Below are 16,293 nucleotides of genomic sequence, written 5' to 3'. Positions count from 1 at the left end.
TATATAATCTAGCTAACCACTAGACCAACATGCAGCAGTCCAAGCTTCTGTTTTTCTTTATTTCATATCATTGTAAATTTAACATATATTTAAGTTTTTGACAGATGGTCACAGAAAAAAAAATTGGTGATTTATTTTATAAGATAATAAATTCCTTTATTCATCCCACAATGGGGAAATTTGGTCATTAAAGCAGCACAGTGGACGGAATATAGACGACATAGCACAATAGAAAGAAATTTACAGGAACAAAAAAAAACTGTATGTATGTACAAAATATAACAAAATATAAAAATATAAATAATATGTACAGAGCAGTAGCAATAATTGCAAATGGGGAATAAATATAAATATTGCACAGTTGGCTATTGCACCGTTGGTCATTTCACAGTGGTTGAGTCCTGTGTGTGTGTGCGTGTTCTATTGGGAGCAGTGCTGGTTGTACAGTCTCAAAGCAGCACTTAGGGTGGAGGAGCCGGTCGCTGAAAGAGCTGTTCAGTGCAGAGACAGTGTCCTGCATGGGGTGGGAGTTGTTGTCCATCATTGATGATAGCTTTGCTATCATCCTCCTCTCTCCCACCACCTGCACTGTGTCCAAGGGGCATCCTAGGACAGAGCTGGCCTTCCTGATCAGTCTGTCTAGTCTCCTCCTGTCAGCTGTTGAGATGCTGCTGTTCCAGCAGACCACTCCATAGAAAATGGCTGATGCCACCACAGTGTCAAAGAAGGTCTTGAGGAGCGCCCCCTGCACTCCAAAGGACCTAAGTGTCCTGAGCAGGTATGTGATATGGATGAACATTTTTCAATATAAGAAACCAAATGATTGAGGGATTATTCAGTAAATAAATTTGTTATGAAAATATTAATTAGTTCCAGCCCTGTCTGCAACATTTGTCCTAACCTAAGAAAAAGGTCCTTAAACAAGAAGGTGGGAAGCTAAAATCCAAGCTCTTTATGATTCACTTCAATATCTGTGAGAGTGCAGTATTATAACTGTATATCAAACTCGACATGCACTGCCTGTGGATGTCCTCTCTCAAGTTTATGCGTTTGATTAAAGCTGCGGAAAAACCATGAGGGGGGACAGACCAGATGGGGACTGATGAGGTCAAAGCACAAGCTGTAGCATACCAAATAAACAGCCGATCCCATTACAAACAGGCAGCGGGGTTGTACAAAGCCTTTTTCTCTCTCCTCAGTGCCTCCCTCAGGGCCGACAGGACAGGGTGAGGGGAGAAAGCCTTGGGTCAACAGCATGACAACACTTTTACTAGCAGCCTGATTCATCATCCAAATATTATGGTATGAACTTAGAGCGGCCATTACAGTTGCCTGACTCTCTTCTCTGCCAACTGCCAGCTTTAATTACTTGCAGCTGAGTCCCAGGGTTTGGTGTGTATATCAGATACTTAACCCTCCCATTGTTACCACTCACTGTGTACAATAGACAAACCTGGGACATAGTGAAACTGGCCCATGCCTCTTCATTCCCAAAGCCCCTCCAGTCTCTTACAGTTCGCTTTAGAAGAGCAGGGAATGCTGGTTCCCAGAAAGGAAGCTTAAATCTGGGCTCAGCAAACTCATATAACTCACACTGAACCACAAATATACACACACAGGTTTCTAGTGTGGTCTTGCTGGTCCCCCAAACCCAATGAAAGACACACATGCGTGCATATGCTCGCAAACGCCCCCCTCCACAAAAACACTTTCTCTGCCCTTGTATTTACACTTCAACTCTACAGTCTTCTTGGGGCTCACTGACTGACTGCACATGCAGCAACATGTGCTCCGAGCGAGCAGCCCTTCCAGTAAACAGATTGCCAACCGCACAGACAGAAAATATGTACTCTTCTCTGAGAGCGGTGGTGTTGAATCACTGGCTAGCCTGTTCAAAGTGTTTCCACAGTCCTTTCACGTTTTTTAAAAACTGAAGAAAAAAAATGCTGCATATTCGTTTCCCCTTAATAAGCAGACAGGGTGTAATTTTTTATTTACACGTGACAAAACACTGTCCCTTTCACACGGGAGAAAAACAAAAAGCCTCATTAGCTGGGAAATAAACCGTACTGACTCATGCACCACGTGATGTTTTGATTTGAACCTAAGAGGGCAGTCATGTTGTGAGTGACCACTGACCATCGCGGAACCTTTCGTTCTCAGTCCGTCTGTGATCATTGAAATAACAGATTAGAGCTCCACCAACAACATTTCACACTGACAGACACCATGCTCACGTGGTTAGTTTTGATCAGGTCGTCCTCTGCTATTAATACATTTTGATGAATATGAGTGGCAGCCCTCATTAACGGGTCACAAATTTGGTTTCCACTCACGTTCGGTATAAACAAAGGACAAATAACAAACGGAACACACGTACAATCCCAGTGTCACGTCACAAATCCTGCAATACAGCTAGTTACCTCGAGAGCCAACAGACAAATAATGCAGCTCTTTTGACCCTCACCATACCTTGTGATATGTTTATGTGGTAGTGCAGGCTAAAGGTGACAAAAGAAAGCACTCACCATGTGAATGGCAGGACTTACACTCCCATTCATTTCCCTCACATTCCTGTTGCTTGCTCTTACTAGCCCTGGCACCTGGGGCGTGGCACTGGTTTTTTTGGCTGAGTGACTCATTTAACTCCCATTCTGTCGCCCTCCTCCACTCCACCTATCTCCCTCCCTCTGCCTGTCTTGTTTACTGTGCGCCCAGACCCTTTTCTGTACTTCAACTTGCCCAACAGGTTAGCGGTTTTGTCATGTGGAATCCCGTCAAGCAAAAATGAAGCAATACAATAACCCACTTGTGCTGAAAAGTTCCTGCTACAGAAATACACATGGTGGATTTATTGAACTACTTAACCAAAAGTGATGGGTAAAATGAGATTAAGTGCGTCACATTAGTGCATTTGGAGTTTGGAGATCCAAGCCTAAAAGGATAAAAAAAAACAACAGTGAAAGGGCTGGCACCTGCAGCAAACCATGTACAACAACCCTGAAATGTTTACAGCCAAGCCTACATGAAGGCTGCCAGGGACTCCATAGCAACACAGATCAGGGGACAAGTCTTTTAAGCGTTTGTGTCTCTCGTGAGACAATGTGGAGAAAATGAGAGGATATAACAGCAATTATCTTCACTCAAATGAAGAACTGAGCGTCAACATTGCAGGATATTACACGAACAAACTTACAACGCGTGGAAAGAAATCTTAATCTCGATATCTGTAAAATGTGACCACATATTATCTTATTTGTCACCACCCGATACGACCATAACACTAATACTCGTTATAACATGAGCATGTAGTTCATGTTGAATTAATGCATACTTAATGCACACATTTTCCTAATGCAAGAATTAGAGTATGGTATAGCACAACTAAACCACTTAAACTCTGGTTTAATACAATCAATAAATAACCATTCATAAAAATCAGTCATTACAATTTTTTTGACTAACTGTAGCGGATTGATTACCTAACACTAAATGGATAATGAAGTTATTAATTCACTCATATTTAGGTCTCATTCATGAATGCAGCCGGCAGCAGAAGTTTAGCTCTTCGTGCTTTTCCCAGGCAAGAAGAAAGCAAGGCAGTCCATAGCCAAAATTTACCTCAATCATTTGGGCCATTTGATATTTCCCAAATGCATTTCATACTGGTGAGTAATTAATTACTATTGCTTTATTTAGACATAGCTTGTGAAACCTTATCGTGTTAGCAGTTGAAGTGATCAAAGAATCTCTCAAAATCTCATGGTCACAAGTTATGAGTCATACGAGATTCATTATTGTATGGGGTGTGCATAGTCTGTCTCTAGAGCGCGTTTGTTTCGTTTCTTGTGTGTTTGATCTATATCTTTTTACTTTGAATAGAATAATACACACATTGCAGAGTAATTTGACATCAACTATTATAAAATTCAGGTCACAGCTCTCATTTATGATTACAGAGCCTGTCAGTAATGCCACATGATAACATCAAACACGATGAGTCAAATATATTGAAAGAAAGGGCTTACAGTGCCTACTGCACAATAGGATCCATTATAATGGCAGTAACTATCTCCACTGAGGAGGTAATGCTTTTGCCCCTATCTATTTGTTTGTTCGTCTGTCAGCAAGATTAGACAAAAAATAAACCTACCAAACGGATTTCCACAAAACTTCCAGAGAAAAGGGCGGATTCCAGGATATGTCCTTCACTTTTTTAACATTGCATTTTCACCAAGTGGCAACCCACCGTGATGTCACCCATTAGTTTGTGAGCTGCCGTTTTGAAGCTTTGAGTTTAGCATTTTGACGAGCGCCATCTTGGCTTGTTGAAACCAGAAGTAACCATATTTACATCCACCTACACCTGCAAACCATGCACCCACTGGACTAACTGTCAGTCACGCTGTATCCACGCTCTAATACGTCTCATATTGTACTGTATCTTCTATTTTACTCTAAATGAGACAATAATTTACTTAATGAACATCATGCTGCATTGACCATAAACTTTACTGATATTATAAATTAAGTGAGAAATAGAGTCATTTTCTCATAGACTTCTATAGAAACAGAGGTTTTGCAACCAGTGGAGTCGCCCTCTGCTGGTCATTTGAGAGAACACTAGTTTCAGGCACTTCTGCATTGGCTTCACATATCTATATACTTAGATAATTTTCTAGTGAATATCAGGCATATTTAGGGAGATATATATATATATATATATATATATATATATATATATATATATATATCATGGCAACATCTAGCACCACCATATCTACCCTATCTATATTTTGCCATCAAAATGTCCAGCTTTAGTGAGGAATTAATGGCTATAGCTTTTAATTAGGTCAATCCCAAATAAAAAGAGTAGCAGTGACAAAGTGACATTTTTCTGATGGTGTAGTGGATGCTCATAGAAACAGTCTTGTAAGACTTATTGTTTATACACTTTTTTGAGAAAGTGAAAGTCAGTCAGGCTTTAGAAACGGCTAATTCATTTGTTTGTAACACAACAGGCTCAGGCTTTGAGGCATGTAGCCCTTTCAGTCCAGCTAATCCTGAAGTGACCAGGTACGACCTCCAGGCATCGGTTTACATGACTTGCTTTCAACAAAAACCCACCACTACCCTGACTCGACAAAACAGCCCACTGAGGCTCCTGTGAGGGCCAGCTACAAGTCAGGTTTGAAAACAAAGTGGGTCGTAAGTCCCATTTACTATCCTCACAGCAGTACAAAAGAGTCAGCGTTACTGCATGTTATTACAGGTATACAACTGAGACAACATTGTGAAATTATGGCTGTGAATAATGCTCTGCCACAGATCTACCTGTACCTCTTTGTTTACCAGTGGACTCAGAAAGATGAAACAGTCACCAAGCTTAACCTGAAAGTGTGACTTCAGATATCATTGGAATCCAAACTTACCAAAATATGTCATGCTTACATAGACAGAGATACTGAAATGTAAGTTCTGCACAATACTTCCAATGAATTCACTGGTGACAAGAAGTGACAGTCTGTTTTCTTGTGAATCAGAGACCACACCAGACCAGTATAGTAGAACTGTTCAACAAAACGTTTGGTGTGCCAACACAGAGACTTCTGTCCAGCTCACCGGAAAAACCGTGCTGAGGCAACAGGAAAAGCCTCTGGCAACACCACACGCATACACTCTCCACTGATGAGACATCACCAAGCAGCCATACTAACGGCATTTTGTCTAACCCTAACCCTAACCTGGACTGGAATATGTATGACTGAATTTATGAGCTACCCACAGTATGCAGAACAGTCAGTTGGTTATTTAACTAGTTTTAATTTCCCCGTTATGACAAGCATTTGGCCCATCCCACAAGAGAATACAAGACACCACTTGAATAAAACATTAAAAAAAGAAGATTGATAACCACTTTTATGACTGTACAGTAAATGTGAAGCTACCTGATCTGTTAGCTTGGCTTAGCATTGAAACTGGAAACATATAAAAGTTACATCTTGCATTGTTTAATTCATACAAAACATAAATTTGCTCTTTTACATTGGTTTTTAGTTATCTATCCATTGTTATTACTGCCATTTATATTTTCTTGGCTAGCCTTCTCCCATCTTTGTGCTAAGCTAAGTTAACAAGCAGTCCAAGGTAGATGAGACACCTCTTCACCAGAAAGCAAATCAGCATATTCTTTAGGAAACATAAACATCTTTTGAGTATCAAAATTAAGACTAAATACTCTTTGTTTGCACAGTCCATGTACAACCACGGTGAACAGAAAAACATTTCAGAATACCTTGTGGCGTCACAGAGGCCTTAGTTTTGGAAACCTGATGACTCCTGATGGAAATGTTGATGAGTGAGAATAAACAGATGAACCAGCTGGCACCGTGACAATGTTAAGCAAACACTTACAAGATATGTTTGAGTCTTGAGGCATTAGAAATTCACATTAGAGCAATAGAGAGTAAGAAACCTAAGGCCAAAAGTTTGCTAACTGAGAAGGTATTTCACAACAATCACGGCCTCAAACAAAAAGTATTGTCAGTCTCCTCAGGCCTTTAGTGCTTACACTGTATACTGTGCAGTCAATTCCAAAGTTTCTAATTTTCCAGAGTTATGATCATCTGTTCTTGAGACTGAGCCTACATCTCCAGCTCTAATTACTTAAGAAGATTTGGTGTTAAGTCTAAATAAGTTAAACCACAGCAGACTGGGAAAAAGTTGATCAAGATTGATCTTCATATAAATCAGATTTATATCAGGATAAACACTGAGTAAATAAAATCAGACAGAAGACTTAGACTTATGGAAAACAGATGTATAGTCATATTTGTATTCAAGCAGGTTGTGGCTTGCAGTGAGAGATGAACACTGTCATTTCGGCTGTTGACGTATGACTTAACTCAGCAAATAAAACCCTCTTTGCAAAACTCAAACATGAAGAAGATACAGGGAGTGGCAAGAAGGAGACCGGACATGACAAAATAATACTGACGTAATAAAATGGCATTTTCACAAGCACAATGACTAATGATTAAACCTTTTGGAGAAAATAAGGACAAATAGTCATAGATGACTAAAACTAAAACCTATGAAGTAAAGTTTCTAAAGAGTCTTTCTGGCAATATGTCATTTAAATACAATCCATAAAAAACATTTAAGAGGATTAAGAGAAACACTGAATAGTGTGTGTGTTGGGGCTGATGCGAATGTGACCTGTGATTTTGAATGAAACAAGGTAGACAAGGTTAAAATGTCTATAACACAGTCAGGAGGTATGTAGGCCTACAAAAGCTCCTCAATGTTTTAAAGGTTTCATAAAAAAACATGCAGCATGGTGACCGGATGTCACACTGTTCATTTAGGTACACATTTACCTTGATTGACAAAGTTTGTGACCCAACCTTTAACTAGCGGTAGAGTAGACAGTTGAGTAGACAAACCAACTGAGTAGACAGTTGGTTTGTGCCCCTTCAATACCAACTTGCTACTGTGAACAAAGCAGCACCATACTCATAATAGTTATTATAACCTTTCAAGTTAACAAGGAAAAGACAACGGAGTTACTTCAGCTTTCAACTCAGGGGATTCCTCTCCTACAAAAGCCTATCATCCTTTCCCGTGGCCTTGGCCCTAGCAGACATCGACCTCAGTGTCCAAACCCACAAGTGTAACTTTAATCAAGACAGCAAAGAACCAACCAACAATGACAGGATGCAGGGGGAAATCAGACCGTCCAATGCGTCTTTTCACTCCAGCTATGCCAGTCTGCCAAGGAAGCAGCACATGATTCAGAAAATTACACTTAATACACAGGATATTGTGATACCACAACTGTATGCTGTGGGATGAATTGCTTGACAATCTAATGCCAAAGTTATTCATAATTTCTGGAGGTCATTTAAAATCTGTATAAGGAAACTTTGTGATGTGACAGGCTGTGTCAAATGCAAAATCAAAGAATTTATCTCCATCCCCTCAAGGGCACCATAAACCTGCTGCAGCTAATACTGTGTCTCAAAATATCCATGGCAGGAAGGGAAAGACTGGAGGGCATATCATACCATGTTGTCATGACCTAGTGACATTCTTACTACTCTAAGGGTAGTGGGACACAAAATGAACAGACATGTAGAGGTCTTTACAATTTGGACCTGATCCAAAACAGGGCCATGAAATACTTCCAAATATTTTCAAATGAACATGACCTGGAAAAAACCACCAACACCAACACTGGCTGCAGCATCAGGATGTAACACTCACTAACATGCAGCCCTAGTCGAAGAATAGAAATACCCAGGGGGTGTCTGTTGGTGATGATGGCAATGTCTCTGGTCAATTTCAAGGACACTGTACATCACTTCCAAAAGCAAAATAATTCAACGGTTGGGCCAGAACAAAAGAAAACATGGCAGGATGACAGATAAGCTGAGATATAGACGAACAACATAAATTCATTAGTAGCACATTACAAAATGCAGTTCATTTGTCAGGTCTGATAGCAGAAATGGAAGGGACGGTGAGCAAAACATACATTTTCTTAAAAGGAACTATAAAAACCTTTGAATAAATAACGGTTCAATAGATCATGGTTTAGATACTAGTTTAGAGCTGGTGGCACCTTAACCGCTGCTTTACATCTGCCAGTGGAGAGACTCCTGCCACCCAAGATACACCACACTTCATATTTAATTTCTTAGCTTGGAATCATCTTGCCCTGGAGGGAAACACAAGGGGCTGGACGTGAGATCTCACATGTGCTTTGGGCTTTTCCCAGATGAGTGTGAGAAATCCTGCACAAGACGACTAGGAACAAACGTTTTAGGGAATCACAGTCTCCTGCACTCTTCATCTTTTTTCAGACAAGGGAGAGACAGTGAACTAGTCTTTTTCTCTCCATTTTTGCCTTTGAGGACAACGTTGGGCCTCATGCAAGATCATTGTCTTATTCTCATCCAAAATGTGTTTTACATTTGTTCATATGGCGTGTTTGTTTAAACATAATACGTCAGATTCAGCAAACTAACTTCAGGAAAGTGTGTAAATGACCTGCGTGAACACGATGAATGCAACCTGTGTGTATTTGAGCAAACATTCATGAGGATGGCATAATTAGCATTATTATGGCCCCAATAACAACATAGAAGGCTTCGCTTCCTGCCCCATGTCAGGAAGTGTTCATTCATAAAAACGGCATCAAAGAGTTAAAAAAGAAGGACTTAACAAGTCCCGAGTTAAGGGACCGACTAAAGCAGAGCTGTTAATGCTGTGGTACATGTGGGACACACTGTCACTGCAATAAATAAGAAATGTTTGGAGATTAAAATAGCTTAAAATAAATGTCTCACCACAATAAACCGATCGCTGACTGGCTCTAAGGAGGTCAAGGAGAAGTCTCTGTCACCGTTATGGATGAAAAATAAGTGCTATAATAGGTGATTTTGCACCAGCATGTTTTCTGCTGGTACACCTTTATTCATTGCAAAATGATACAACAGGCAGCTAAAATAATTTGACGTGCCTTTAGTGGGTAGGGCAGCTTGCCACCAGCTGTGACAAAACACATTCACCTGGCCTTCACAACACCAGCTGTGTGCTCCCCCGTAGGACGAGTGAGTGCACATAAGATGTTTGTTGTGTGAACGCTCCTGTCTTGTCTGCGGGTTGACTAGAGATGTCATGAGCCAGGGAGTTTAAGCGTAACTTCAGTCACCTGGAGAATATAGTGAACGCATGATGACATTTGACAATCGTCAGCCATACCCATGCACGCCTTGCAAAAGACACGTTAGCTTCATTATTCCTGCAGCACAAGGGAGTTGGCCATCGGTTAAAACAGATTCATGTCAACATAATTTTGACCTGTAATTCATATATTTATTTATAATTGCTTCAAAGTGATGAACTATAAAAACCATTAGTGAAAAACTTGGCTTGATCTTTCAAGATGCCCATTGTCTCCTGATCAATCGAAAGAAAATCCTTTGCTGAACTAATTGAGTATTTATGCACGAGATACTGAAAGAAATGGAGAAGGCAGAAACACAGAATGAAATACTGCTGCAAACACCTTCTTAATCAAAATAAATCTGTTTCAACTAAACTTGGCCAAGGGGACAACCGTCTGCTACTCTTCTCACAAAAAGAACAAGAACAAGTATACACAACATACTTGTAATGCTTAGAGGTTTAATGAGTTTGCTGTTAACTTCATTGCTTTCCATAAAAGCTGTAAAAGTTATTTATACAGTACATGATCCAAAACTGTCAAACCACTGATTCAAAAACATAAACCTATCACCAGGAGTGTTTCAAGTGACTTCAGGCAAAAGGGACCTAGGGGGAACAAAACCCAATCACCGCCTACCATGGTCCAAAGATGTTCTGATAAAGCAAATTAAAAAAAAAATATATATATATATATTTTTAAATATATGTATATATATCTTATAATTAATAAGTTTAGATATTTTACTAATATCTGTTTGATTTTTTTTTTCTTTTTTTTTTTTTTTACAATTTTATCAGATATTTCACTATTTGCTTATTTATCCAAAAAACTGCTTTTTGTGCCAAAAGTCTTCTGAGCAGTCTCAATAATTCAAAAATTTGTAGCAATTGTTAAATTAGATTATTTGCTCAAGACTTCAACACACACACACACACACACACACACACATTTTGTGTATGTCTTTAACAGGTTAAACCACTCATACATTGATTTGCTGTGGCCAAAACAAAGTCACAAGTGTGCAGTAAATACCAGAGGAGGTGAGATGTTGACCTGACCCTGATTATAGTTTTACTGGAGTTTGGTTTGCATTAATGATTAATTAAAACGACTTTAAAAGAAGACAAGGAAGGAAACTCACACCACATGTGAGTTATCTGCACCACAGGATAATTGGTCTTATAGGACACACTGAATGAGTTGAGTTAAGCTTAACGTTTAACCTCAACAATGAATGTACCGTACCAGAGGTCTTTATCTAGTGCCAGCATTCAGGCTTTATTTTTGAATTTATTAATAAAAGCAAATTAAAAAAATATTCTTCTTTAGTTTGGACATGTAGGCTGTTAACAGTTCATAAACATTGCAGGGAATTCCCAACCCATTTAATACCACAAACTCAAAATGCAGGTAAATGTCAGATTGTATCTGATTCTTTGACCCATTTTTTTTATTGGGCTCGTGTTGGTGCCATATTATAAATGGGCTTTTCTTAATTGTGTTAATCCACTGCATTGATAGAACTGAAGCTATGACACATCACAGTTTGGGGAACGACGGAAATAAGGAGATGAACAATGGCCAAAACAATTGTCAAGCATTGGCTTCCTTTGGGAAACCTGGAAACTAAGGGAGCAAAAGCAGCCCAGCTGAACTGACAGTCTTAAATATGGAGAGCAGGTTGGGGTGGATGTTAAACTGAAGGCTCATTATGTTTACAGTGATCCCTCACAAGACTATTGAGTAATTATGTCAATAATTGTAATTATGAGAAAATATTGTTTTGCTTAATTTTTGTGTTCCAAATACAGATTTGAGTCCACCTGATTGATAGAAAAGACCTAATGCAAGAAAAAAATATGAAGTCAAACTACACTTTATCAGATGTTTTCCCTGTACTGTATTTTCGCCTTTCATCATCAGATCTAGAACAAGCTTTCAAGGCAATCAAGTATTTTTAAGCGCATGCCGCCGAGTTTGCTTAACACAGCAGTCAATATTAATATAGTGCTATTTAAGCCCAGGTTTACACACAGAGCAGCCACAGAGTTAATGATTATCCAGGCTTCGTTGGGAGTCAATAAAAACATTGAAAAACTGTGGTCTTACAATTGTTAACCAGGTTTGATAGAACTTATGGGAAAGCCATAACGTTGTTCACCTTTGATGTGAAACTGATGGGAAGACATTTTATGACATCCCATTTAACCGGCAGTCCTTTACCCACCACATAAGTTAGTATAAGTAGCATTCCTATCCTGAGTGCCATTGTTACAGTGTGTTGTTTTTCCACAGTAATCCTGGAACTACGCACATGCTGCAAATATGTGGTCCCCATTATGTTTTAGCTGAGCAGTGAAGCTTCCAACAAAGCAACAAACACAATCCACTCTATAACAATAACAAAGAATCATTCCTTTTGATCAATTAATCTGGCTATTGCTTTTCAATACTGAGACCTTGAGGAATTTTGTATCTTCTTCTCAAAGTGCAATCCTGCGAGGGGGGGGGGGTGTCGGCAAGATGCAAAACCAACTTCACCTCTCACACACAGCCGAGTCCACTATCCTGACACAAATACACAATAGTGTGATTGGTAAGCAAACAAAGTATGCTAGTAAACAAGTTACCATTGGTCTGGATCACAAAGGAATTTTGGCTGACTCCATTAATGATTAAAGTCTAAAACGGGCTTTGGAATAAGTCAACTCAATAATAAGAATGGCACTCAGTAGCGTGCATACCTTCGCCAACCATCCTCTAGAATATGCCTGTGGGGTTTTTTTTCCATTAAGATCCAGGAATAATTCCCTGGGAAATTGGTGAAAATGTAAAAAACTGTGGGGGAAAACTATGTCCCCAAAAACTTTGGCCAGACCTGCACCAAAAAGTAATGTGTCATTTTGTGGCCCATGTCCCATCCTTCCACTGTTCCACATTCAGGAATTATTTTTCATTAATCCTGCTGACAAACCAGCGGACAGGGGATAAAACACCCTTGGCGAAGGTCATACTATTTTGAGTTAAATATCAAAAACAGTTGATGAAGATTTCAATCATTTCACTTAAATGGTTAGTTAATCTAATTTGTATGCCTAGGGCGAACTGCTGTTGACCTAATGAGTTTTTCTGAAAATCTTGACATCTGTTTTTAAAATTGTGGAGTAGAAATTAAAAGCAAAAATGAATGCAAAAGTAACCATTATAAAAACAGTACAACAATATTTGCTTTGTTTTTACATCAATGGGTTCTGCTTGATCTTTACAATTATCAACACCCATTTTCTTTATATTTCTAATTTTCACTTTTCTCAGTGGAAATATGACCGGGGCAGTGTTTATCATGAGAGGACCCTCTTGACAGTAAAGTTCCATGTACAGTGGCCTTTTTTTGCTGTTCGAGCAATATGTCAACTGTGAATTATGAAAGAAAAAAATAACCTTGGGAATTGTTTCTTTTCAAAACAACACAAGAACCTAAATTCCATTCAATTCCGTTGATCTAGCTAAAGGTTCAGCGGCATGCACTGTAAAAGATCGTCCAATAAGAGTCTATAAACAACGAGTGTAATCTGAGTGAACACACGTTTAGAAAGAAATTGTGTGGCTGACAAATTGAGTATTCACTCAGCTGTAGTAAATAATCAAACAGTTCCAAAGGCCAAGCCAAAGAACACTGATATTTTGGAAATCTGCTGACTTATCCGGAGTTTATTCAGAGTATCAGTTAAATATTTAACAATTCAACCCAGTACTGGGGAAAACTTGAGGACTATGTAGCCTAGCTTATAGCACACAGACACTGTAACTGGATGGGCAGAAGGAAAATGTATTGGCTGAAAATATCAATGTCAAAACCAAAAAAGAAAAAGAAAATACTTTTGGGGGCATGTTGTTGCAACTGTTGCCATGGTGCAAATGAGCATATTTCCATGTACATGTAAATGTCTGAGTGGAAATTAAAGGATGGACTCATTTACATTATCAACCCTTTTCTGGGAATAAGCATACTAGAATACAAAGGTTATTTTTTCTCCTCTCAGCTCAGCTCCTCTACCTGAGGGTCGTGTGGGGCTCCCACACCCAGGCTGGCACGACTGTAGGCGCTACTCCGCGGGCCAGAGTGGTGCCTCGGGGGGGGGGGGGGGGGGGGGGGGGGGGGGGGGGGGGCGGGGGGCGGGGGGGCACCGGTGGACTATTCAAACAACCCTCAGAAAATAAGACAGCGCTGCTTTTCAGCACGCGGGGGGAAAGTAAACTGGTCTGACCGGTGTGCGGGGGGGGGCGGGTAAAACAAAACAAACACCTTCCTCCAGGGAATCGACAAGAGGTGTAACAGCGTAAGGAAACCATGGGCATCTATGAACAGAGATTTCAAAAAGAAAATGACTTTGTGGGGGGCGGGGTGAACGTCGCCACACGCGCGAGCGCACGCGCACGGCCACAGCCAGGTAGGTGGCGAGTTACAAACGAACACTTTCACAAGCTCAGAAAACACGACACAAGGGCGACGAACTGACCGACCACGCAGCGTGTGTGACAGAGGTTGTTGTTGTTGTCGTTACCTTTGGAGTACAGGGATCTGGGAGAAGTCAGGTCGAGGTCCCCGCTGAAGAGGGAGATGAAGTCAGAGGGCATCGCAGTTCCCTCGCGCTGGAGAAAACGGACACCCCTCGGCCACTGACGTCACCTGGGCGATTATGCGTCTGCCGATGTGTCACCGTCAGAAGAAAGATAAACCTCACGAAGCGTCTGTTCGCACCGCCGCGGCCACTTTCTCTCTCTCTTTCTCTCTGTGTGTCTGTGTCTGAGTCGGTGTCGCTGCCTGTCTGTGTTTATTCCTTCTGAACTGTGTCCGCTCTCACTCGGGTCCTCGGCCCCCTTCACCCCGCCCCCCTCGCCCCTCCCACGGCGCATGTTTCAGCATGGCTCACACACCGTGAGCCACGCCCACACCGCTGACGCAGTAGCGCCTACGTCGGGATTGGTTATGATTATGAGTGAAATCCCTGCCGGATTGTATTAATAATTGCTTTTGAAGACGAACTCCATGCATATATGTATCTTCCGATAGTGTGCAAAGCTAACAACTGGAGCACTGAAGCCAATCTTTCCATGTGCAAATCTTTTTTACATTACATTATTTCCTTATGTTTGTATTGCATGTTTAATTACGTTTTACTTTTTTTTTTTACTGATGCTTACTGACTATTTAACTTTCCCCTCTGCTGCCCTAACACAGCAAATGTCCCTGTTGTGAGACTAGTAAAGGATGATCTTATCTTATCTGATCATTTGTTTTGGGTTAGGGTTGTTGTTTGACAGGGACGATGCAGAAAACATTGTGACAGGTTGCTGCACGTAGGCGAATAGGCAAGGACATGTCCCTGTCCCTGGTTAGGTTTTTCTAATGTATAAAGCTCAAAGTACATTGTTACAACAAAATGAACATCCCATTCAAAATTAACTGTCCGAAGCGCTTCTTAAACAACTGCTATTCGCTCTTATGTCTTTTCTGAAATATGTTGTAAGAAGTTCCTCTTAATCAGAAATAATGACATTTCAAAAAACCCCATCACATCATCAAACTTTTAAAGGGAAATGTTACTCCCATGGCCTCTTGACTTCAAACTAATTTTATTAACACGTATTTCATTTTGAACAATGGGAACACAAGAAACACTAAAAACTAGGGTCGATTTTTCGCAGAAGTGGCTTCAGAATAATATTCTGTTTTCTGTTTGCCCGATCTCAGCCGACTCATCCTTTCTGCTCTGCTGCTGGCAATCGTTGTCATTTGACCTTTACATTCCGTTATCAATACCAGTCTGTGTTGTTAGATTGTGTACTTTCATATTATAAGATAACACTCAACACCTACACCTGACAGTGTGGGTGTGCTCATTATAAAAAAAGAAAAAAACAAAAACAATGTTTATTGAGGGTCAAAATATTTATCAGTGAAACTTCTGCTTCCCCTTTAATAGAGTGAGTGGAGTTTAATGAAAGTGATCACAACCCTGATTAAATCTGATCAAGTCAATCAACTCTGTTCCATCTCAGTGTACTTCAGATTCACATACTGAAATTAATAAAATGGCAATAAAAGCGCACCTGGAGATAGGTATCAAGAGTGGACTGATGTTCATGGTACATATTACTATGTATTTTGACATATACATACGGTAAAATTATATCTTGTTGATTCTAATAACATCCAGCGTTAGGAACACCGTATGCCTTAAGAACTATAGTTTCTTCCTGGTGGTCATCACCATCATGTGTGAGGAGTTTCTCGCACATTATTAGCTTTATTTCATGCAGACACCTTGTTTGTCGTCCTAACAGTGCTTCGGTATTCATTGTTTTTCAGTGCAAATGTATCGAAATTACTGATGTCATTATTGCATTCGGTGCTAACATTTTATTATGTATCTTATGTCTGAGATACCTCAATTTTTTTCATGAGAAATATTATCACTGAATCTTAGTATCATTTGGCTCCTTCTTAATGCATAATGATGAATGTAACTGTCATTTGTTGCTGAATATCTGCTACC

The 16,293-nt window shown here is 40.0% G+C and overlaps 1 protein-coding gene and 1 long non-coding RNA gene across 3 annotated transcripts in view; one reads left to right on the top strand and one right to left on the bottom strand.

Moving 5' to 3' along the window:
- nfat5b (nuclear factor of activated T cells 5b) overlaps nucleotides 1-14,438 on the bottom strand; it is a 32,986-nt gene extending 18,548 nt beyond the window's left edge. For both annotated transcript variants that reach the window (XM_035627441.2, XM_035627442.2), the window contains exon 1: nucleotides 14,299-14,438. In XM_035627441.2, the coding sequence (XP_035483334.1) occupies nucleotides 14,299-14,371 (73 nt within the window). In that variant the 5' untranslated portion in view covers nucleotides 14,372-14,438. The remainder of the gene's footprint in view (nucleotides 1-14,298) is intronic.
- On the top strand, nucleotides 13,988-16,223 carry LOC118301838. Its single transcript, XR_004790380.2, has 2 exons — nucleotides 13,988-14,184; nucleotides 14,312-16,223. It is a non-coding gene; the product is annotated as an uncharacterized LOC118301838 (long non-coding RNA).
- Nucleotides 16,224-16,293: the final 70 nt, after the last annotated feature.

The sequence above is a fragment of the Scophthalmus maximus genome, chromosome 4 (genome assembly GCF_022379125.1).
Source record: "Scophthalmus maximus strain ysfricsl-2021 chromosome 4, ASM2237912v1, whole genome shotgun sequence".
Classification (NCBI taxonomy): Eukaryota; Metazoa; Chordata; class Actinopteri; order Pleuronectiformes; family Scophthalmidae; genus Scophthalmus; species Scophthalmus maximus.
The sequence above is the reverse complement of the archived record's forward strand: the minus strand, read 5'-3'. Positions and strand labels throughout refer to the sequence as shown.